The sequence below is a fragment of the Gopherus evgoodei genome, chromosome 9 (genome assembly GCF_007399415.2).
Source record: "Gopherus evgoodei ecotype Sinaloan lineage chromosome 9, rGopEvg1_v1.p, whole genome shotgun sequence".
NCBI classification, from domain to species: domain Eukaryota; kingdom Metazoa; phylum Chordata; order Testudines; family Testudinidae; genus Gopherus; species Gopherus evgoodei.
In genome coordinates this window covers 12,253,101-12,277,566 of record NC_044330.1, presented here as the reverse complement: position 1 = coordinate 12,277,566, position 24,466 = coordinate 12,253,101, and the positions used below count along the sequence as shown (strand labels likewise).

Here is a 24,466-nt window from a genome sequence, read left to right as displayed (position 1 = left end):
TCAACTATCTTGAATAGTTTAGTATCATCTGCAAACTTTGCCACCTCACTGTTTACCCCTTTCTCCAGATCATTTATGAATAAATTGAATAGGATTGGTCCTAGGACTGACCCTTGGGGAACACCACGAGTTACCCCTAAAATTAAGTATTATTTTATTCTGTACATCCACCCTAGTCCAAGGACTCTGCACTGTAAAAGCTTGTGACTGTCAATTGGGCTACTGCAGTGGTTCTCAACTAGGGGTACGTGTACCCCTGGGGATACTCAGAGGTCTTCCGGGGGTACATCAACACATCTAGATATTTGCCTGGTTTAACAACAGGCTACATAAAAAGCACTAGTGAAGTCAGTACAAAGTAAAATTTCATACAGACAATGGCTTGTTTATACTGCTCTATATACTATACACTGTAATGTAAGTACAATATTTATATTTCAATCAGTTTATTTTATAGTTATATGGTAAAATGAGAAAGTCAGAAATTTTTCATTAATAGTGTGCTGTGGCATGTTTGTATTTTTAAGTCTGATTTTGTAAGCAAGTCATTTTTAAGTGAGGTGCAGCTTGAAGTACACAAGACACGTCAGACTCCTGAAAGAGGTACAGTGGTCTGGAAAGATTGAGGACCACTGGGCTGTTGTGTCTGGGCAAAAACAACAACCTTTAATTTAAAAGAATAAAGATGGCACAGACTCACTCCACAGAGGCAGTAACCTGACTGCTCATTCACCCCATGCCGTGCGGTACTTTAAAGGGGAAAAAAACAAACCCTCACTCGATCTGTCCAGCTTTCATTTCAGTGTTGGGCATCTTGGCAGCAGCTGCCTGTTGCCAGTGAAGCCTGACTGAGATTTCTACCCACCGCTGAGCTAGACAGCACAGCAGCAGTTTGGATTCAGTGCATGGCTCTTGTTCTGCCTGTTTGCTTTGAAGCCCAGATTTGAGGTGATCAACACTGTGTTCCAAACTTATCTGAGTGCATTCTCTTGTGCCCTGGACAGTGTCTTTTATTCCTCACAGTTGGGGAAGGGGCTATTATTAGAATATATTTGCTATCCAAGCCATGCTTTTTCATTGTTGTCTTTGTTTTATGTTTAATAATATATTTAAAGCACTAGCTTGGAGGTCAATCACTGTGAGAACTAGCCAAGCGGGGAGGGAGTTCTCCTTCTGGCACCTCATCCAGCTGGTGATATAAACATGACCAGGCTCAGTAAACTCTCTTTTAATTCCTCCCTTTAATTCTGTGGCAGTTCTGTGCAAACCAAATCACAAAATGCAAGGGGGGTTGAGTAAGTCTGCCCCAAGGTGCTCTTCGCTGATGTGCTAATCAGTTCTATATGATTCTGCCGTCGTAATTACTCAGCAGTTCCAGAGCTAGTGATCTAGATAGATAGCGCTGCAGAGAGCTGTTCATCAGAGCCTCAAGTAATGCTCACAGCGCTTCCAATGCAGTGTGGCTCCAGGTTGTCAGTCTGAGGGAAACCACGGTGCTGCTAGAATCAGACCTTTGCCAGCTACCTGCCAGCGTGGGATTGTTCCTGGCTTTGTCCAGTCTGGTTGTAAATGACTTACAGCAGGGTGTCCCATCATTTGTCTTGGAAGAGTCTAGCAGATGGCACTGTTAGGGGGCCGTGTCAGATATTCAGATGGATTTATCCTTCATTTCAGCTGATTCTTCCTCATTATGTCCATTCCCCAGACCACCCTGAGCAGTTGCTCTCACTTTTTGGCATACTTGAAGATGGTTATCCCGTCCCCCTCAGTGGTCAGTTCAAGCTGAATACCTTTCATTGTTTTCATCTTTCTTTACAACTTGGCCTCACAAGCTGTCAGCCATCTTTGTTGCTCGTCTCTGAACCCCCTCCAATTTGTCAAGATGCCTCTAGTGCAAATATATGTAGGAATCTGAAATGTAGCGGCACCAATTCCCAGTACCGTGAAGGGACGTCTCTGCCTATGCAGCCCCAAATTCTGTACTCACGGTCAAGACCAAGAGCTGTGGAACATATCAGAACCTTTAAAAGAGCTTGCAGCAAATGCAGTACGTGGACGGAGGAGGCTCTGAATAGTATGAGACTATCTAGGCTCTTCAGATTTCCTTCAGGACAATTTCCTCCAAGGTTTTAGAGAAGTGTGGCGAGTCCAGCCATGACTCAGAACTTGTGAGAGCTCTAAGCGTGTGATGGAAGCAAGTTCTAGAGCTGACCACTGCCTATCACAATAGTGTCTCCTTGTGCTCCCTCATATAGCTATGTCCATCTCTTGGCTTAGATTGTAGGCTCCTTGGGGCGGGGACCATCTTTGTGTTCACTTTCTGAACAGCCCCCAGCACAGTGGCTTCCTGGTCTAGGGCTCCGAGGTGCTACAGTAAGATCATAATAATAACAAATAATGTTTGGGAAATTTTGAAAGCTTTGCATTTTCAAAGAAAAATAGGGGGGAAATCAGTGAAATGTTTGTCAATTTTTGACATTTTTTACAAGCTCTAGAAATGACTAACACCAGTCAGGCAACTCCAGTGGATTTACTCTGGATTTATATTGGGGTAACTGACAAATTTGGACCACTGGTTCTCCCTCTCCAGTTTCCAAATATTGTGGGCTTTGTTTCCCAAGAGCTCTGTGTGTGGCTGGCTAGCTAGCAATGTAAAATCCAGCGCTCTTACACGGTACTATAATTTGACAGATTTTTGCACAGCAGGGTCCCACACGAAGTCCAAGTACTTGTCAGACTGCAGGATCATAGCTGTACAGGTATATTCCTTAACTGTATCCCTGTTGATGTACTGTGTAACCAACGCAGCTTATCAACTACTGTTTGCAGGAGTAACGGCAAGAAGATCCCAGACCTCAATCCAGTGAGCAATGTAAGCCTATATGTAACTTAAAGCATGTAAGCAGTCCCATTGCAGTCAGTGGAACTAGTCATGTATTGAAATTAAGTTCATGCCTGAATGAATCTCTGGATTGGGGCCCCACTTTGCAGTGTAGTGATGGCAGGATGGGTTAGTTCCCCTGAGTATATGCCTAGGGTTTCAGGCAGGATTGTCCTTGGGCAAGTAACCTGTCCTGCTATCTGAGCAGCCCTAGGTACACTGTTATTTTTAGAGTATTAGCTCAGTCAGAGTCTCCCTGTGCTGGCTGTTACACTTCCAGTTCCAGGGTAAACATACCCTTAGGTCATCTTCTCCATCCCCTTGTGAGTACAGAATTTAATCCCAATAGTATATTTTCTCTTGCTTTAAGCAATTCATTGCACACTAGGGTCCCATTAGAGGAAAGTCTGCAGCATAATTAAGAACCATTTAATTATCCTTCTTCCTATTTCCCTTTGATCTCATCTTGCTGGGAGAAATGTTGGTCTCACTTTTTCACAGTATTAATTTCTTCCACTGACTATAAGTAAATTATCGCTTGGGTTAGCCTTTGGCTTTGGGCATGATTTAAAAAAACATCATCTTGGCAACTTTATTATCTTCCTTGGCAATATTTCATAGATATTGCCCTCCCAACTAGGCCCTGGTTGTATTGCTATTTTAACTAGCTCCTGGTTGGCAGGACAATAGCTGTAAAATATTGCCAATGAGATAAGACTGTATTCAAGTAACTGATAAATGATGGGTCTTAATGTTTAGCTAGTTGTTTTCTTTAGACAGGGCCATACAATGTTTGTTGTTCATGGGCGATCCACTTCCATTAGATAGAGTGAGATGGAAAGTATTCCTAAATGCATTAGATAAATCCTATGGCGAGTAGCTGAGTAACAGCATCCTTCTGAACTAAAGTTTTTCACACGCTTCCTTGAATTATCTAGTTTGCCAGAAGTGAGTGAATGCTTCTGAGTGTCTGAGTTAACTGATAATATACTTTGGAGTCATTTATGGTTGATCATGTAAATCTTTGAGGACTTTTAAAATGCATTTTACTTTCTTGATAAACTGTGATAGCCCCTTTGGAGCCTTTCATATGAATTAGGGCACATACTATGCATAATAGAAAGCGTTAAGAAAAGTTTTATACATGCAGAGTAATCGGCTTTTAAAAATATTCATACTATGGTTTTAATTTTCTCTTCCAAACACCCTCAGTGGTCAGATTACCTTTGTATGTTAATCATTTGCCAAATTTCATTTTCTTAATTAAAAAAGGGTTTGAGTTATGCAATGGGGCGCAGGAGGGGAAAGTCAGCAATTGATACTCTTGGGTTTTTCCCTCCTTCATTTATACAAGTTTAAAATTCCAAAACTAATTTATTAAAAATTATTTGCAATATCAAAAAATGCTGCATTTGAACAGAGACCTTCTAGGCATGTAATGAGTTGAGACTGTTGCATATTATGCAAAACATGCTTACCTTATTGTTGATCTCATCTTCCTTTCCCTCCCATGTTTGGCTGTGTCTTCCACCTGCTGTATAGTGTCTTTATCCTAGGTCTTGGCTACTCTTGCACATTATACCACAATAAGAGCACTCTACCTTATTCCCCATACACACTGGCAAGACACTCAGGCCTGGTCCACATTACGCGTTTAAACCGATTTTAGCAGCTTTAAACCGATTTAACGCAGCACCCGTCCACACTAAGATGCCCTTTATATCGATATAAAGAGCTCTTTAAATCGGTTTCTGTACTCCTCCCCGACAAGAAGAGTAGCGCTAGAATCGGTATTACCATATCAGATTAGGGTTAGTGTGGCCGCAAATCGACAGTATTGGCCTCCGGGCGGTATCCCACAGTGCACCACTGTGACCGCTCTGGACAGCAATCTGAACTTGTATGCACTGGCCAGGTAGATAGGAAAAGCCCCGCGAACTTTTGAATTTCATTTCCTGTTTGGCCAGCGTGGAGCTCTGATCAGCACCAGTGACCACACAGAGCTCATCAGCACAGGTAGCAATGCAGTCTCCTGAGAATCGAAAAAGAGCTCCAGCATGGACCGCACGGGAGGTACTGGATCTGATCGCTATATGGGGAGAGGATTCTGTGCTAACAGAACTCCGTTCCAAAAGACGAAATGAAAAAATATTTGAAAACATTTCCAAGGCCATGATGGAAAAAGGCCACACCAGGGACTCAGTGCAGTGCAGAGTGAAAGCTAAGGAGCCCAGACAAGCCTACCAGAAAACCAAAGACGCAAACGGAAGGTCCGGGTCAGGGCCGAAAACATGCCGCTTCTACGCTGAGCTGCATGCAATTTTAGGGGGCTGCGCCACCACACCCTACCCTTGTCCGTGGATTCCGAGGTGGGGGTTATAATCTCAACCATGGCTGAGGATTCTGCGGAGGAGGAAGATGAGGAGGAGGAGGAGGTAGAGGAGGATGACCTTGCAGAGCGCACACAGCACTCCGTTAGCCCCAACAGCCAGGAGCTTTTTCTCTCCCAAGCCACTAGCCCAGACAGTGAAGCCGTGGAAGCGACCTCTGGTGAGTGTATCTTTGTAAATATAAAACAAGGTTTAAAAGCAAGCTTTTTTTAATGATTGATTTGCCATGAGGGCTTGGGATGCATTCACGGCCAGTACAGTTATTGGAAAAGTTTGTTAATATATCTGGGGATGGAGCAGAAATCCTCCAGGGACATCTCCATGAAGCGCTCCTGGAGGTACTCCAAAAGCCTTTGCAGAAGGTTTCTGGGCAAGGCAGCCTTATTCCGTCCACCATGGTAGGACACTTAACCATGCCATGCATGTAGCAAGTAATCTGGTATCATTGCATGACAAAGCCTAGTTGCGTATGGTCCCGGTGATTGCTGGCATTCAAGAAACATCCGTTCTTTATCTCACTGTGTTATCCTCAGGAGAGTGATATCGTTCATGGTAACCTAGTTGAAATTCAGGAATTTAAGTAAGGGGACAGAGATGGCCATTCCTACTGGGCTGTTTGCCTGTTGCTTAAAAGAAATCCTTCCTTGCACGTAGCCAAGCGGAGGGAAGGGAATAGCGCTGAGCTTTTTCGCATTTGGCTATCAGGGATCTTCCCTGCTACCAGCCACGCGGTGGGGGGCGGGAAGGGGGGTGATTAACAGTGATCTTCCATGATACCAGCCATGTGGTAAGGGGAAGGGTAAAGTGATCATCCCACAGAATTGGAGGGGGGGTGGCTTCTGCTGCTGCATGTTAACAGGAAAGAAGCATCACTGAACGGGATTTGCTTGGTTTTTGGGAAAGGAGGGCACTGTGTATATGAAGGCTGTAGAAGCCGAAAGACAATAGCTTACCATGGCCGCATGCAAGCTGAATTCTGATGCCCGGGCCTGCATCTGTGAGATCTGTAACACCAGAGCCGCAGGCACTCAATATTAAGATGCAAAATGTGACCTTGTAGTGAAATCACATGTGCTATGTATAGTTAATAGTGTTGTTCACTGTGAAAGAGTATAACCATTGTTCTGTAAAATGTATCTTTTAAAATACTTCTCTCCCTTTTTTCCCTCCCTCATGCAGCTGTACATTTTCCAAGTCTCCCTACTCCATCCCGAAGGCTATCTCAGATAAGGCGGAGGAAAAAGAAGACGCGAGACAAAATGTTCTCGGAAATCATGGAAGTGACCCGCAATGAAAGAGCGCATCTGAATGAGTGGAAGGATGTGGTATCAAATTACAGGAAAGATGCCAGTGAATGTGAGGACAGGAGGGACTCTCGAGATGAGAGGTGGTGCCAGGAAGATGAGAGGTGTAGGCAGGAAGATATGCAGTGGCAGGATGCAACGCTGGGGCTGCTGCGTGATCAAACTGATATCCTCCGACGTCTGGTGGAGCTTCAGGAAGAGCAGCGGGGTCACAGAATGCCACTGCACCCCTGTGTAACCACCCTCACCACTCACCATGTTCCATATCTTCCTCATCCAGACGTGTAAGAACGCATGGGGGAAGGCTTCATGCACCCGCCCACTCCACCCCCGTGGATAGCCCAACCAAAAGGCTGTCGTTACATTGAAATGTTTTTAGTAGCTTTTTCCTTCCCTCCTATCCTCCTCCCAAACCACACCCGGGATACCTTGTCATTTCTCTCCCTCTTTTTATAATGACCTTTTAATAAAGAAGACATGATTTTTAAACGATAGTGACTTTATTTCCGTAAGCAAGCTGTAATCGAAGGGGGAAGGTGGGAAAGGGGAAACAAACACAACAGTTACACCTTACCCTGGCCCGTGATGAAACTCATTTTCAAAGCTTCTCTTATGCGCACCGCTTCCTGGTGTGCTCTTTTAATCGCCCTGGTGTCTGGCTGCGCGTAATCAGCGGCCAGGTGATTTGCCTCAGCCTCCCACCCCGCCATAAAGGTCTCCCCCTTACTCTCACAGAGATTGTGGAGCACACAGCAAGCAGCAATAACAAAGGGGACATTGGTTTGGCTGAGGTCTGAGGAGTCTGTAATGTGCGCCAGAGCGCCTTTAAACGGCCAAATGCACATTCTACCACCATTCCGCACTTGCTCAGCCTGTAGTTGAACAGCTCCTGACCACTGTCCAGGCTGCCTGTGTATGGCTTCATGAGCCATGGCATCAAGGGGTAGGCTGGGTCCCCCAGGATAACAACAGGCATTTCAACATCCCCAACTGTTATTTTCTGGTCTGGGAAGTAATTCCCTTGCTGCAGCCATTTAGACAGAGTAGTGTTCCTTAAGATGCAAGCGTCATGAACCCTTCCTGGCCATCCCACGTGGATGTTGGTGAAACGTCCCTTGTGATCCACCGGTGCTTGCAGCACCATTGAAAAGTACCCCTTGCGGTTTATGTACTGGGTTCCCTGGTGCTCCGGTGCCAAGATAGGGATATGGGTTCCATCTATCGCCCCCCCACAGCTAGGGAATCCCATTGCTGCAAAGCCATCCACTATGACCTGCACGTTTCCCAGAGTCACAACCTTTCGTAGCAGCAGCTTAATGATTGCTTTGGCTACTTGCATCACAGCAGCCCCCACAGTAGATTTTCCCACTCCAAACTGATTCCCGACTGACCGGTAGCTGTCTGGCGTTGCAAGCTTCTAGAGGGTTATTGCCACTCGCTTCTCAACTGTGAGGGCTGCTCTCATCTTGGTATTATGGCGTTTTAGGGCAGGGGAAAGCAAGTCACAAAGTTCCATAAAAGTGCCCTTACGCATGCGAAAGTTTCGCAGCCACTGCAAATCGTCCCACACTTGCAAAACTATGCGGTCCCACCAGTCTGTGCTTGTTTCCCGGGCCCAAAATCGGCGTTCAATAGCTAGAACCTGCCCCATTACCAGCAGGATCTCCAAAGCGCAGGGGCCTGCGGTTTGAGAGAATTCTGTGCCCATGTCCTCATCACTCTCGTTGCCGCACTGCCGTAGCTGCCTCCTCCTCCTCGCCTGGCTTTGCAGGTCCCGGTTCAGCATAGACTGCATGAGAATGCGCGAGGTGTTTACAATGTCCACGATTGTGGTATTGATCTGAGCAGGGTCCATGCTTGCCATGGTATGGCGTCTGCACAGTTCACCCAGGAAAAAAGGCGCGAAATGGTTGTCTGCTGCTTTCAGGGAGGGAGGAGTGAGGCTGTACCCAGAACCACCCACGACAATGATTTTTGCCCCATGAGGCACTGGGATCTCAACCCAGAATTCCAAAGGGTGGGGGAGACTGCAGGAACTATGGGATAGCTACGGGATAGCTACCCATAGTGCAACGCTCCAGAAATAGACGCTAGCCTCGGACCATGGACGCACACCGCCGAATTAATATGCCTAGTGTGGCCGCGTGCACTTGACTTTGTACAATCTGTTTTACAAAACCGGTTTATGTAAAATCTGAATAATCCCGTAGTGTAGACGTACCCGTAAAGCACTCTGACTCCCTAGCTGTAGCGCTCCTGGTACTCCAGCTCCCTGAGAGGATTAACAGCTGTTGCGTATTTGGTGAGATGCTTCAGTGCTGGTGTAAATGAGAAGTAACATTACAATGCTCTAACTGACCTCCAGAAATGTCCCATGATCCCCTTAACTGAAGTGGCTTCTCTTGTCTTTGTTGTGAACTCGGGACGTGAAAGTGCTCTTTCAAAGCTCCATTTTGGAGTGCACGCTGCTTATCTGGTCTGAGAAAAAAAAAACAAACAGCTAATGAGTGAGTGAGAGAGAGGGAGCAAGGTCTGAACTTACAAGACAGGGTGCTGACACACTCTCGGCACCCCAAAAGCCCACTCTCTCTCTCCCCCTACACTCCCTGTCACACTCCACCCCACCACACCCCCATTTGAAAAGCACATTGCAGCCACTTGAATGCTGGGATACCTGCCCACAATACACCACTCCCCGTGCAGCTGCAATGTGCAAATGTGGCCACGCCAGTGCGCTTTCGGTTGTCAGTGTGGACAGCCTGGAGCGCTTTCCCTATTCCGCTCTCCGAAGGCTGGTTTGACTTAAAGCGCTCTGCAGCTGCAAGTGTAGCCAAACCCCTAGACTGTGAGCTCTCTGGGGCAGGGAATGCCTTTTTAAACCTAGTTTGTACAGTGCCTAGCACAATGGAGCACAGATGCAATGATCATCATATTGTGTAAAGGTTCTAGCCTGAAGCATATTTTCATAGCTGAGGTATAAAAAATACAGAGGGCAAAAGTCCCATTGACTTCAATTGGCTGCAGCTCTGGCACATAAGTGTTCTGACTGGACTATCCCTAACCTATGCATTGGTGAATGCCAAGTTTAAAATTAAGAAAAAAGAACACTTGAGTAATTTGCATACTTAATCAAATAAGGCAAACTGGCAATGAAACAGGGGAAATGGTGTAAACACAACTCTATACATAATAGAGATGTATGCTTTGAAATAGCCATTGGACTAAATGAGATTTTAACTCAGTTTTTATTCAGATAAACTCGCAACCGCAGTGAAGAATGGACTTGAAACTATGTTCAGACTGAGATGATTCCTCAGGATTTGATCCATTGTGCTTTCAACTAGAAGGATCTCCAAGTACCTCACTGTTATAACCTTATTCCCAGATCTGGACCTTAGCGTCCAAAATATGGGGGTTAGCATGAAAACCTCCAAGCTTAGTTACCAGCTTGGACCTGGTACCTGCTGCCACCACCCAAAAAATTAGAGTGTTTTGGGGCACTCTGGTCCCCCTGAAAAACCTTCCCTGGGGACCCCAAGACCCAAATCCCTTGAGTCTCACAACAAAGGGAAATAATCCTGATTCCCTTCCCCCCTCCAGGTGCTCCTGGAGAGATACACAGACACAAGCTCTGTGAAACTACGCAGAGTGATTCCCCCTCTCCGTTCCCAATCCTGGAACAAAAGCACTTTCCTCTTCACCCAGAGGAAATGCCAAATCAGGCTAGCAATCCAACACACAGCTCTCCCCTGATTTCTTCCTCCCACCAATTCCCTGGTGAGTACAGACTCAATTTCCCTGAAGTAAAGAAAAACTCCAACAGGTCTTAAAAGAAAACTTTATATAAAAAAGAAAGAAAAAATACAAATAGTCTCTCTGTATTAAGATGATACAACACAGGGTCAATTGCTTAAAAGAATATTGAATAAACAGCCTTATTCAAAAAGAATACAAATCAAAGCACTCCAGCACTTATTCATGCAAATACCAAAGAAAAGAAACCATAGAACTTACTATCTGATCTCTTTGTCCTTACACTTAGAAACAGAAGACTAGAAAATAGAATTACTTCTCCAAAGCTCAGAGGAAGCAGGCAGACAGACAAAAGACTCAGAGACACAATTCCCTCCACCCAAAGTTGAAAAAATCCGGTTTCCTGATTGGTTCTCTGGTCAGGTGTTTCAGGTGAAAGAGACATTAACCCTTAGCTATCTGTTTATGACACGCCCCCCAAATTGCAGACAGTGGGGAAGCTCACTGGCGGCAATTTCCTTCTAGAACTTGAAAATAAACAGATCAATACAACACATGCACCTTTACATATACTACTAAGTATATAACTAACAGACTTTTACATTTTAAGAACACTTTTTAACTACTGGATTCTGGGAAACTCTCACGGGAGAGTGCATCAGCAACTTTGTTAGAAGCTCCTGTGATGTGTTGAATTTTAAAATCAAAATCTTGGAGAGCTAAACTCCAACGAAGAAGTTTCTTGTTGTTCCCCTTGGCAGTATGAAGCCACTTTAGTGCAGCATGGTCAGTTTGTAGTTTGAACCGCCGTCCCCAAACATATGGGCGTAGCTTTTCTAGGGCGTACACAATGGCATAGCATTCCTTTTCACTGACTGACCAGTGACTTTCCCTCTCAGACAGTTTTTTGCTGAGAAACACGACAGGATGGAAGTTGTGATCTGTTGCTTCCTGCATGAGTACTGCTCCTATACCACGCTCAGATGCATCCGTGGTTACTAGGAATGGCTTGTCAAAGTCCGGGGCCCTGAGTACAGGGTCAGACATGAGGGTTGCCTTAAGTTGGGTAAAGGCCTTTTGACACTCATCAGTCCACTTAACTGCATTTGGCTGGGTCTTTTTAGTCAGGTCGGTCAATGGGGCAGCGATTTGGCTGTAGTGTGGTACAAATCGCCTGTAGTATCCGGCCAAGCCTAAGAAGGATTGGACCTGTTTCTTTGACCTTGGGACAGGCCACTTTTGGATAGCATCCACCTTGGCCTGTAGGGGGTTTATGGTTCCTCGACCCACCTGGTGCCCCAGGTAAGTCACTCTGTTTTGGCCTATTTGACACTTTTTGGCCTTAACAGTTAGTCCTGCCTGCCTGATGCGCTCAAAGACCTTTTCCAGGTGGAGTAGGTGTTCGGGCCAGGAGTCTGAAAAAATGGCCACATCATCGAGGTAGGCAACTGCAAATTCTCCCAGTCCAGCTAGTAGACCATCTACCAGCCTCTGGAAGGTGGCGGGTGCATTTCGAAGGCCGAAAGGAAGGACATTGAATTCATACACCCCCGCATGGGTGACGAATGCTGACCTCTCCTTGGCAGGTTCATCTAGCGGTACTTGCCAGTACCCCTTGGTTAAGTCTATTGTAGAGATGAACTGGGCACGTCCCAACTTCTCCAATAGCTCATCGGTACGTGGCATTGGATAGTTGTCCGGACGAGTTACAGCATTTAGCTTACGGTAGTCCACGCAAAAGCGTATTTCCCCATCTGGTTTGGGTACCAGAACCACTGGAGATGCCCATGCACTGGTAGATGGGCGGATTATACCCATCTGTAGCATGTTCTGGATCTCTCGTTCTATAGCAGCTTGGGCATGAGGAGACACCCGGTAGGGTGGGGTTCTGATTGGGTGAGCATTACCTGTATCAATGGAGTGGTATGCCCGTTCAGTCCGTCCTGGGGTGGCTGAGAACAATGGGGCGAAGCTAGTGCACAGCTCCTTGATTTGTTGCCGCTGCAGACGTTCCAGGGTGGTTGAGAGGTTCACCTCTTCCACGCCACCGTCTTTTTTTCCGTCGTAGTAGACACCGTCAGGCCACTCAGCCTCATCTCCCTGGACTGTAAACTGACAAACCTGTAAGTCTCTGGAATAGAAAGGCTTGAGAGAATTAACATGGTACACTTTAGGCTTTAGTGAGGAATTGGGAAATGCTATGAGGTAGTTTACAGCTCCCAGGCGCTCTTGGACCGTGAATGGCCCTTCCCATGATGCTTCCATCTTATGGGCCTGTTGCGCCTTCAAGACCATAACCAGGTCTCCTACCTTGAAGGAACGTTCTCTGGCATGTCTGTCATACCAGGCCTTTTGCTCTTCTTGAGCATCCTTTAGGTTTTCTCTAGCAAGGGCTAAAGAGTGTCGGAGGGTGCTTTGTAGGTTGCTTACAAAGTCCAGAATGTTAGTTCCTGGAGAAGGCGTAAACCCCTCCCATTGCTGCTTCACCAACTGTAATGGCCCCTTAACCTCGTGACCATACACAAGTTCAAATGGTGAAAACCCTAAACTGGGATGTGGTACAGCCCTGTAGGCAAACAGCAACTGCTGCAACACTAGATCCCAAGTATTGGAGAATTCGTTGATGAATTTTTGTATCATGGCCCCCAAAGTTCCATTGAACCTTTCCACCAGGCCATTGGTTTGATGGTGGTACGGGGTGGCAACCAAGTGATTCACCCCATGAGTTTCCCACAGTTTTTCCATGGTCCCTGCCAGGAAATTAGACCCTGAATCTGTAAGGATGTCGGAGGGCCAACCTACCCTGGCAAAGATGTCTGTTAGGGCCAGGCACACAGTGTTAGCCCTGGTGTTGCCTAGAGCTACTGCTTCTGGCCATCGGGTAGCAAAGTCCACTAAAGTCAGTACATACTGCTTTCCTCTGGGCGTCTTTTTTGGGAAAGGGCCCAGAATATCCACAGCTACTCGCTGAAATGGGACCTCAATTATGGGGAGTGGCTGGAGAGGGGCCTTGACCTGGTCTTGAGGCTTACCCACTTTTTGGCATACCTCACAAGACCGGACATACTTGGCAACATCCTTGCCCATCCCCTCCCAGTGGAAGGACTTCCCCAACCGGTCCTTGGTTCTGTTCACCCCAGCATGCCCACTGGGATGATCATGGGCTAAGCTTAAGAGCTTCCCCCGGTACTTAGTGGGAACCACCAACTGTTTTTGCGGCTGCCATTCTTCCCGGTGTCCACCAGAAAGAATTTCCTTGTATAAAAGTCCTTGGTCTATAACAAACCGGGATCGATTAGAAGAGCTGAGAGGCGGTGGGGTGCTCCGTGCCACTGCCCAAGCTTTCTGAAGGCTGTCATCTGCTTCCTGCTCAGCCTGGAACTGTTCCCTTGAGGCTGGGGTCACCAGTTCTTCCTCAGGCTGTGGACTTGGGCTTGGTCCCTCTGGAAGCGATGTAGGTGATGGGGTTGTTTCCGTTGCTGGTGAACCGCTCTCCGCTGGTGCACCTGAGGGTATTTCAGGCTCTGGCTGAGCCTTTTGGGTATGGCTGTCTTTTGCTTCTGCCAGTTCTGGCTTGCTGGCGCCCTCTGGCGTTGAGTTTGAAGATGTGGTTGCACTTGCTGGTGCTGGTTGCTGTTCCAGTTCCGGGCCTGGGACTGGAGATGCTGTGGCTGCTTCAGTGGTAGGCATGGAATCCGGGTCCACTACCTCTGTCTGGGTCTCTGGTAACACAGACGGGGCCTCTGTGGACGGCTCAGGAACAGGAATGGGTCTGGAAGCTTGCCTGGTTTGGCTACGTGTAACCATTCCCACTCTCTTGGCCCGCCTCACCTGGTTGGCCAAGTCTTCCCCCAGTAACATGGGGATAGGATAATTGTCATAGACTGCAAAAGTCCACATTCCTGACCAGCCTTTGTACTGGACAGGCAGTTGAGCTGTAGGCAAGTCTACAGCTTGTGACATGAAGGGGTAAATTGTAACTTTGGCCTTTGGGTTGATGAATTTGGGGTCAACGAAGGATTGGTGGATAGCTGACACTTGTGCCCCCGTGTCTCTCCACGCAGTAACCTTCTTTCCGCCCACTCTCAAATTTTCCCTTCGCTCCAAGGGTATTTGAGAGGCATCTGGGCCTGGGGATCTTTGGTGTGATGGAGGTGTAATGAATTGCACTCGCATGGTGTTCTTGGGACAGTTGGCCTTGATATGTCCCAGTTCATTACACTTAAAGCATCTTCCATCTGATGGGTCACTGGGCCGAGGTGAGTTACTGGAGACTGGTGAGGTTGAAGGGTAGGGTATCTGTGGCTTTACTTGGGTGGTATGTGGGGTCTTTGGCTGTCCTCGGTTGTAGGGTTTATGGTCTGTGTGCCCCCTGGGGTAATCGTTCCCCTTGACAGTAGCTTTCTTGCTTTCTGCCAGTTCCATCCATTTGGCTCCAATCTCCCCCGCCTCAGCGATATTTTTGGGATTTCTATCTTGTATGTACCGTGTGATGTCTTCAGGAACACCATCCAAGAACTGCTCCATTTGTATGAGGAGGTTCAGTTCTTCCAAGGTTTGAATGTTGTTTCCTGTTAACCAGGCCTCATAGTTTTTTGCAATGTAGTAGGCGTGTTTGGGAAATGACACCTCTGGTTTCCACTTTTGGGTTCTGAAGCGCCGACGGGCATGATCTGGGGTTATCCCCATCCTGTATCTGGCCTTGGTTTGAAAAAGTTTATAGTCATTCATTTGCGGCTTAGGCATTTCAGCTGCCACCTCTGCTAAAGGTCCACTGAGCTGTGGCCTTAATTCTACCATGTACTGGTCTTCGGGGATGCTGTACCCAAGACAGGCTCTTTCAAAATTTTCCAAGAAGGCCTCGGTGTCATCACCTGCCTTGTAGGTGGGAAATTTCCTGTGCTGTGGAGCAATACTTGGCGCCGGGTTGTTAGGGTTGGCTGGCACATGCAGCCCAGCTTTTGCCATCTCCAGTTCATGTTTTCTTTGTTTTTCCTTCTCTTCATTCTCTTTTTGTTGTTTTTCCATTTCTTTTTGGTGCTTTTCCATTTCTTTTTGGTGCTTTTCCATTTCTCGGCGGTGGGCCACCTCTTCTTCTTCTAGTTTTCTTTTGTGTGCTGCCTCTTGGGCTGCCTGTTCTCTTTGGAAGGCTGCCAGTTTGATGCTTTCTTCCTTTTCTTTTATCTCCATCTCTTTTTGTTTTATTTCCAGTTGTCGCCTGTGTTCAGCTTCTTTGAATTGGTCTTCGGCCTCCATTTTTGTCCTGGTAGACATGGTTCCTGTTTTCTTGTGTTGGGGTGCCCTCCGGTGTTTCTCTTTTGAACTGCAGGCTCTGTTGCCTCCTGAAGTCTGCCTAGCAACAGTGCTTTTTTCCCTTTCTCTCTCTAGCTAATGTTCAATGAAGGGAAACCAGAAAAACCACTTTATTTGCATGCATATAAGTGCTGGTACTTGCCTCCTAATGGGAGGGCTATTGCATGACAAAAGACCCTTAACAGTTTGGTAATGGCTTCTTGCTTAACATGCAAACCACAAACTGCCAGAGAGCAGAAAAAAAAAATTCTCTCTGGTTCCCTTTTAAAACCAAACTGTTTCTCTCTGCTAAAAAGCCCTTAGCAGAGAAAAGAAAAATATAATATTCCTACTGGCTTCTGGATTCTGTCTATATCCCGCCACTGCCACTCATGTTATAACCTTATTCCCAGATCTGGACCTTAGCGTCCAAAATATGGGGGTTAGCATGAAAACCTCCAAGCTTAGTTACCAGCTTGGACCTGGTACCTGCTGCCACCACCCAAAAAATTAGAGTGTTTTGGGGCACTCTGGTCCCCCTGAAAAACCTTCCCTGGGGACCCCAAGACCCAAATCCCTTGAGTCTCACAACAAAGGGAAATAATCCTGATTCCCTTCCCCCCTCCAGGTGCTCCTGGAGAGATACACAGACACAAGCTCTGTGAAACTACGCAGAGTGATTCCCCCTCTCCGTTCCCAATCCTGGAACAAAAGCACTTTCCTCTTCACCCAGAGGAAATGCCAAATCAGGCTAGCAATCCAACACACAGCTCTCCCCTGATTTCTTCCTCCCACCAATTCCCTGGTGAGTACAGACTCAATTTCCCTGAAGTAAAGAAAAACTCCAACAGGTCTTAAAAGAAAACTTTATATAAAAAAGAAAGAAAAAATACAAATAGTCTCTCTGTATTAAGATGATACAACACAGGGTCAATTGCTTAAAAGAATATTGAATAAACAGCCTTATTCAAAAAGAATACAAATCAAAGCACTCCAGCACTTATTCATGCAAATACCAAAGAAAAGAAACCATAGAACTTACTATCTGATCTCTTTGTCCTTACACTTAGAAACAGAAGACTAGAAAATAGAATTACTTCTCCAAAGCTCAGAGGAAGCAGGCAGACAGACAAAAGACTCAGAGACACAATTCCCTCCACCCAAAGTTGAAAAAATCCGGTTTCCTGATTGGTTCTCTGGTCAGGTGTTTCAGGTGAAAGAGACATTAACCCTTAGCTATCTGTTTATGACACTCACAAAGTCTGATTTACAGACTACATGCCACATATATAGGAATCAGTTCTGCCATTACCAGCACGCACTCACCTCTAGCATGAAAGGGAGCAGCTGTTGAAGAATGGCCTCTGAGCCCTTGGACAGTGTGTGAAGAATACCACTGAAACTAAAGGCAAATTCTCAGTAGGCAGAATGGATTTACCCAACTGAGACCACCTTTATTGTTGCCCAAATGCCATAAGACAGGAGTTCTCAAAGTAGGTGTCGGGACCCCGCAGGCGGTCGCGAGGTTATTACATGGGGGGTTGCAAGCTGTCAGCCCCCACCCCAAACCCTGCTTTGCCTCCAGCATTTATAATGGTATTAAATATATTAAAAGTGTTTTTGATTTATAAGGAGGGGGGTCCCACTCAGAGGCTTGCTATGTGAAAGGGGTCACCGGTAAAAAAGTTTGAGAGACACTGCTACAAGATTTTCAATCGTCACAAGTCATGGGGGATTGTGTTTTTATATCGCTTCCAAAAAAATAATGATCCCAACCTAGAACTTAGTCTTATCTCAAAACCGTTTGGGGTGATTATGAAATGTGCTGACGATTGAAATGGCTGCAAAGGGGTGCCAAAGGAAAGGAGGGGACACAAATAGATTAAGGTCCTTTAGATACAGAGAGCTGTTTGGAAAAGCCTGCCCAGCACCTGTTTCTATCTAGCACTGTCAGGCTTTCACTATCTAAAGTAACTAAACAATGTTTGTAACACCATGGATGTGGAAAAACCTACCCTCATGTAAGTACTGCTTTCCAATCATTAGTTACATTTTCTCCCATATTTATATTAACTTAGTACCTTCCATGTAACTGCGTGCGGATACTCTATTGACAAAAGGCTGTTTGTTTTCAGTGCCTGTTATTTTTCTTTGTTGAAAGATTGCACCGGGAAGCAAAATAATACACATTAATATAACAAGCAATAGGTTTTGTTTGTGTATTAAATCCATGGGTATCTATCCTCCAGAGTTCTTTATTCACTGGTGATATGTCTCTCTGCCAATACTTTTTGCATCAGGCACATATATTTTCTTGACAGACTAAGAAAGAGGGAGGTTTCAGAGAGAGCCATTGTTTTTCAAAACAACATCGCCAGCAAACGGCAAACTCCCCATATCAGAGCCACTTTCCGTCACTTGTGTTTCTACAAACAGAAAACGGATCTTTTCCCCTTTGCGCAATTATAAAGTTTTAAAAGGCTTGTGGTTTTTCACACTCTGGCAAGACCTGTTGAAAGCAACATCATCATAATTGAGATGCACTAAAACCTTTTCCAATGGCTCTTTTGTCCCACATGATCTATGATGAAATTTCTAATTGGGTTTTCCTCCCCTAAGGCTCTTATCGTTTTTTAAAAGAGAGTCAGTACAAACTTCTGCATCTCACACCCCTTTCATGGGAGAAGTTTGTTTGTACTATGGCAACCATGCATCAAAGGTAGGATCTTTTTTACTTTGTTTTTCCTTTCTTCTAAACAAGAGCTTGAAATATCTGTATCACAGATGCTTGTAAAAACCAGTTTCTGCATATGTCAGTCTGAAATGCTTCTGTATTTGTGACATGCATTGGACACAGAAAAAGACAGATGTACAGTTCGATTAGGTCTGCTTGTCTCCCAGGTGAAGGAAAGATGGACCGTGCTGGATATATTCCAGGCATTAGGAAATCAAACACAAAAGCTGCCACAATAGTGTGGTATTTTGCTTATATGAAAAGCAGTGGATAGTACTGTGTTTCCCCGTGTTGCAGCAAACTTATACAGCTAGCAATGGTTTTATTTAAAAAATGGGACTATTGGAAGATTTAGTGAAAGTGATAGCTTATATGATAATGTAAGATGATACGGTAGAGGTAATTCATTCACATAAATGTTGGAACACTGTTGTACTTTATCACTTTTTATACGGTGATAGAGGCTCTATGCAATCGCACACAGTAAAGCCTTCAGTGTTCGGCATTTACTGGAATAGTAATTTTAAAAAAAATCAGTGAGCAGCTGTCTGGTTTTCTGTTAAACCAAGCTTAGCAGCTGTTTGGGGGGCGGGGAGGGGAGTGCTCTGGTTAATCTCATTTCCAGTGCCTTCTAGCCATTGGCTACTCACCTGTGTCTGATGTGAAACAGACACGGGCTGTATGAGAGACACTCACAAGCAAACAGATTGGGGGCCCAGTGAAATTGAGGTGAGTGTCAATCAGGGAGAGTGTTAAAGTAAAAAATACCTTCCATGTCTTTATTGTCATGGTCATCATTTCCATTGGGCAGACTTTTTCTGACATACTTCAGTTTCAACTAAGGGACATTTCTACCCCAGCATCAACCAAAGCAGGGCAACATAGTCCCCACAGATGCATGTTGCCCCCAACCTCCTGAGAAGGTGGTTCCATTCTGAAGGATATTATGATGTTGTCTACACTGAGTTGTTTGTGAGAATTATTTATCATTGCTTTAACACGAGTGCAGCTCCCCAGGCACTAGCAAACATAAGATCGCTAGTGTAAATCATGTCTGAGCAGGTCTGGAGGGTAAGGCAATAAAAACACCTGAGCCCTGTCTACACTAGCACTTCTACTTTTCCTAACACTGATGGAGCCACATCTGAGCTAGACTAAGAATGGGAGATTTACTCCAAAAATGTCTGAGATATTCACACCCTACCAGCACAAGAATTTATTTCAGATAACAGTGCTAGCTGAATCTATGCCATAGTATGGCATACTTGCTACCCAGCAAGTGTACAGACTGAGCTACAATCTTTCTGAGAATGATTTCTTTACATGTTTGTAATGTGGATTTTGTAACCACGTAAGGTGTGGATGCAAGTGTGTCACAACTGTCGTGGGCTGTGACTGCGTTTGGAAACAGATTGGTGAGGACTGCAAACTAGCAGGGATGGAGTGCAGAAGCAGAGTAAAGCTGACTCCAGCAGGATAACTCTGTGAGGAAGGGCCATGGACTTCCAGCATTGCAGGGGAAGCATTTTGGTTCCCCTCTCTGCCGAGTGTATTCTCTGTGATGTTCATTTCGAGTTGTTGTTGAGAGAGAGAATGAATTTTGCCAGCAACAGGGGCACAGAAAAAGTCAATAGTAACCTCAGGCTCAATCTATAGGGACATATTGTGCCGTAAATTGAATTGTCTTCCATTAGAGCAGCTGCTAGCCATCTAGTATGCTCAAGTTAACCCTTGAGTACTGGTCGGCTAGAATTTCCCACTCCACACTTGCCTCCTGCCTGATACCAATGGACTTTGCATTAGGACTTGTCAGCAGAAAAAATCCCCTCCTTGGTGTCAAGAGGTTTAACTTCTTTGAATATTGGCGCAATCTTGTGCGCTAGTCAAGTGGATGCAGAGTTCCTCCAGCTGATCATGTTGTGGTGACCACAGGATCCCTAGGTGGGAAAATGGGGCCAGTACCAACAGTCTTTCCCAAGGCACCAGAAGCTATCTCAACACTCCCAGGGAATCTGGCACCCGGTAGCCTGGAACTTGATTTTCCTGGGCTTAGTGATTCTCTCTTTATCCAGAAATACATAAAACTAATAGGGCTTCAGAGGCAACTGCTTAAGATGATCTCTCTTCAAGGAGGAAAAGAACTCGGTACCATATGCTGTACACTGTTGTTATCTCCTCTCTCTGAAAGTAGGGCTGTTGAGCGATTAAAAAAATTAATCGTGATTAATCGCATTGTTAAACAAAAATAGAATACTATTTATTTAATATTTTTGGATGTTTTCCACATTTTCAAATATACTTATTTCAATTACAACACAGAATACAAAGTGTACAGTGCTCAGTTTATATTTATTTTTATTACAAATATTTGCACTGTAAAACACAAAAAAAATTACATTTCAATTCACCTCATACAAGTACAGTAGTGCAACCTCTTTATCATGAAAATTGAACTTACAAATATAGAATTATATAGAAAAAATAACTAATTTTATTCAAAAATAAAACAGTGTAAAACTTTAGAGCCTACAAGTCAATTCAGTCCTACTTCTTGTTCAGCCAATTGCTAAGACAAACAAGTTTGCTAACATTTATTTACATGCTGCCTGCTTCTTTTTTACAATGTCACCTGAAAGTGAAAACAGGTGTTCGCATGGCACTGTTGTAGCTGGCGTTGCAAGATATTTACACATCAAATGCACTAAACATTCATATGTCCCTTCATGCTTCAACCACCGTTGCAGAGGACGTTCTTCCATGCTGATGATGGATTCTGCTCGACAACGATCCAAAGCAATGCAGACCAACGCATATTCATTTTCATCATCTGAATCAGATGCCAGCAGCAGAAGGTTGATTTTCTTTTTTAGTGCTTCAGGTTCTGTAGTTTCAGCATCGGAGTGGTGCTTTCAGAAGTCTTAAAAAGCATGCTCCACATGCCATCCTGATCAGATTTTGGAAGGCACTTCAAATTCTTAAACCTTAGGTTGAGTGCTGTAGCTATCTTTTGAAATCTCACATTGGTACCTTCTTTGTGTTTTGTCAGATCTGCAGTGAAAGTATTCTTAAAACAATCAACATGCTGGGTCATCATCCGAGACTGCTATAACATTAAATATATGGCAGAATGCAGGTAAAACACAAAACTGGAGACACACAATTCTTCCTCACAAGGAATTTAGTCACAATTTATTTAAGGAATTATTTTTTGTAATGGGCATCATGAACAGGGAAGCATGTCCTCTTCAATGGTGGCCAAAGCATGAAGGGGCATACAAATGTTTAGCGCATCTGGCACTTAAATTCCTTGCAATGCTGGCTACAAAAGTGCCATGTGAACATCTATTCTCACTTTCAGGTGACATTATAAGTAAGAAGGAGGCAGCATTATCTCACATAAATGTAAACAAACTTGTTTCTCTTTGCGATTGGCTGAACAAGAAGTAGGACTGAGTGGACTTGTAAGCTAAAAGATTTACATTGTTTTGTTTTTAAGTGCAGTTATGTAACAAAAAAATCTACATTTGTAAGTTGCACTTTCATGATAAAGAGATTGCACTATGGTACTTGTATGAGGTGAATTGAAAAATATGATTTCTTTTGTTTATCATTTTGCAGTGCAAAATATTTGTAATAAAAATAATATAAAGTAAGCACTGTACACTTTGTATTCTGTGTTGTAATTGAAATCAATGTATTTGAAAATGTAGAAAAATATCCAAAACATTTAATAAATTTCAGTTGGTATTCTATTGTGTAACAGTGTAATTAAAACTGCGATTAATCGCCATTAATTTTTTTGAGTTAACTGCATTTAATCAACAGCCTCTCTGAAAGCTCTCCAGCCTGCATCCCTCTCTCTGAAAACAGCCCACATCCTTCTCTCTCTACCAGCTCCACTTGAGGATTTCACCCTCTTTCTCTCTGACCCACTAGCAATCAATTAACTAATTAATGGAATTTCTCCTGAAGATAAAATCAAATGTTAAACATTTGTCGGTTATTCTTAAAAAGAAAAAAGGAAACAAACCTCATTCAACCCTTTAAAACTTCCTCTAGGTTTCAAAAAACCTTGTATATAGATAAAGCTCATTAGGAATAGTATATATTATGGGCTTTGAAGGGACGCTTTCTTCTGATTTAACTCGCAATAGCCACTGTAAAAGAAAAAAGTGTGCAGTGTTCTTCCAGAGAGAGGGATTGACCTTGATCTCCGACACACGCATGCATGGTTGAATAGCTTGTAAAATCAACTGGTGATGGCACTGATGGGATAGGGAGCTTTTGCTCCACATTGCTGGTTCAAATCCAGCCCTAGCTAGCAGTAACTAAAGGTGGACCTTGCTTTCCAAACACATAGTTATCTGCCATATTTTAGCGGTGTGTGGGAATCACAGTTTTGGTTTGAGAATTAAGACACAGCTACCAAGTTCTGATTCTGTCTGTCCTTCTTCCCCTGCAGCATTCATGGGTGGTGGAATCTGGGGGGGATTGTGCAGACCTCTCTTTGTAGTTATTGAAATCATCACCAGCTGATGCCTGTTCAGTATCAGAATGTAGCAAAATGAGTAGCTGGTCTCAGTCCAAGTCTTTGTGGATGTGTCCCCCTCACATAGATTTCAAGGCCAGAAGGGACCTTTGTGAGCATCCAGTCTGACCTCCTGTATAACACAGGCCAGAGAACTTCCCAAACATAATTCCTGCAGCAGATCCTTCAGACAAACATCCAATCTTGATTTAAAAATTGCCAGTGATGGAGAATCCACCACAACCTTTGGTAAACTGTTCCAATGGTTAATTACTCTCACTATTAAAAACGTATGCTTTATTTCTAAGTCTGAATTTGGCAAGCCTCAGCTTCCAGTCATTGAATTATAACTTTCACTGCTAGACTGAAGAGCACATTATTAAATATTTGTTCCCATGTAGGTACATATAGACTGTAATCAAGTCACCCCTTAACCTTCTCAATCAATTTAGTTAATCATGATAAGGCAAGTTTTCTAATCCTTTAATCATCCTCAAGGCTATTCTCTGAACACTCTCCAATCCTTCCTAAATTGTGGACACAAGAACTGGACAGCTTATTCCTGCAGCGGTCACACCAATGCTAAATACATAAATATAATAAACTCTTTGCTCCTATTCAAGATTTCCCTGTTTATGCATTCAAGAATTGCATTAGCCCTTTCGGTCACAGCATTGCACTGAGAGCTCATGTTCGGCTGATAATCCATCATGATTCCCAAATCTTTTTTCAGTCACTGTTTCCCAGGATAGAGTCCCCTATCGGGTAAGTATGACATTTTTTGTTCCTAGAAGTATACATTTACATATAGCTGTATGAAAACACATATTTTCTTGCGCCCTGTTTTCCAAGTTATCCAGATCCCTCTGACTCAGCAGTCTGTCCTCTTCATTATTTACCACTGTCCCAATTTTTGTGTCACTTCCAAACTTTAGCAGTGATGATTTTATGTTTTCCTCCAGGTTATTGATACAAATGTTAAACAATGTAGGGCCAAGAACAGATCCCTGCAGGGCCCCAGTGGAAACAAGCCCACTCGATGAGGAGTCCCCACTTACAGTTACATTTTGAGACCTATCATTTAGCCAGTTTTTAATCCATTTAACGTGTGCCATGTTAATTTTATATCATTCTAGTTTTTTTAATTGAAATGTCATGTGGTGCCAAGTCAAATGCCTCACAGAAATCTAAGTTTGTTATGTTACCTTTTGTGACGTCTTGCTCAGGCGAATCAGAACTGTGAGCTACCATGTAACCACTCTGCCCCAGCAACAGTGAGCATTGCTGCTGCTAAGCTACATGTCTGCTCCCAACAAACTCCTCAGGTCTCTGCCAGTCCAAACATTGCCTTGCAGGTAACAATTAGTGAATCCCAGTTTCCCAGTTCCCCAGAGATGTCTCTCAGCTGCATCCAGTCCCTCTCACTTCACCAGTCTATTACACAGCACTGAGATGATTTTGTAATAAAACAAGAGTAACTTTATTAATAAAGAATAGATATTTAAGTGACAATAAGTAGAACAGAAGACACAGATATAGTTAAAGTAAAACAAACCAAAACACACTTTCTAGTGACTAAAACTT

At 44.3% G+C, this 24,466-nt stretch overlaps 1 protein-coding gene across 4 annotated transcripts in view; it reads left to right on the top strand.

The window, feature by feature from the left end:
• KCNMB2 (potassium calcium-activated channel subfamily M regulatory beta subunit 2) overlaps positions 1-24,466 on the top strand; it is a 273,073-nt gene that overhangs the window by 101,546 nt on the left and 147,061 nt on the right. Inside the window, exons 2-3 of one of the 4 annotated variants that reach the window (XM_030576314.1) lie at positions 18,240-18,339; positions 23,616-23,647. The exons of 2 other annotated variants lie outside the window; for them this stretch is intronic. In XM_030576314.1, coding sequence (XP_030432174.1) covers positions 18,240-18,339; positions 23,616-23,647 — 132 coding nt within the window. Of the gene's footprint in view, positions 1-18,239; positions 18,340-23,615; positions 23,648-24,466 lie in introns of those variants that run through there. One more of the 4 variants, XM_030576317.1, reaches the window with a different exon arrangement.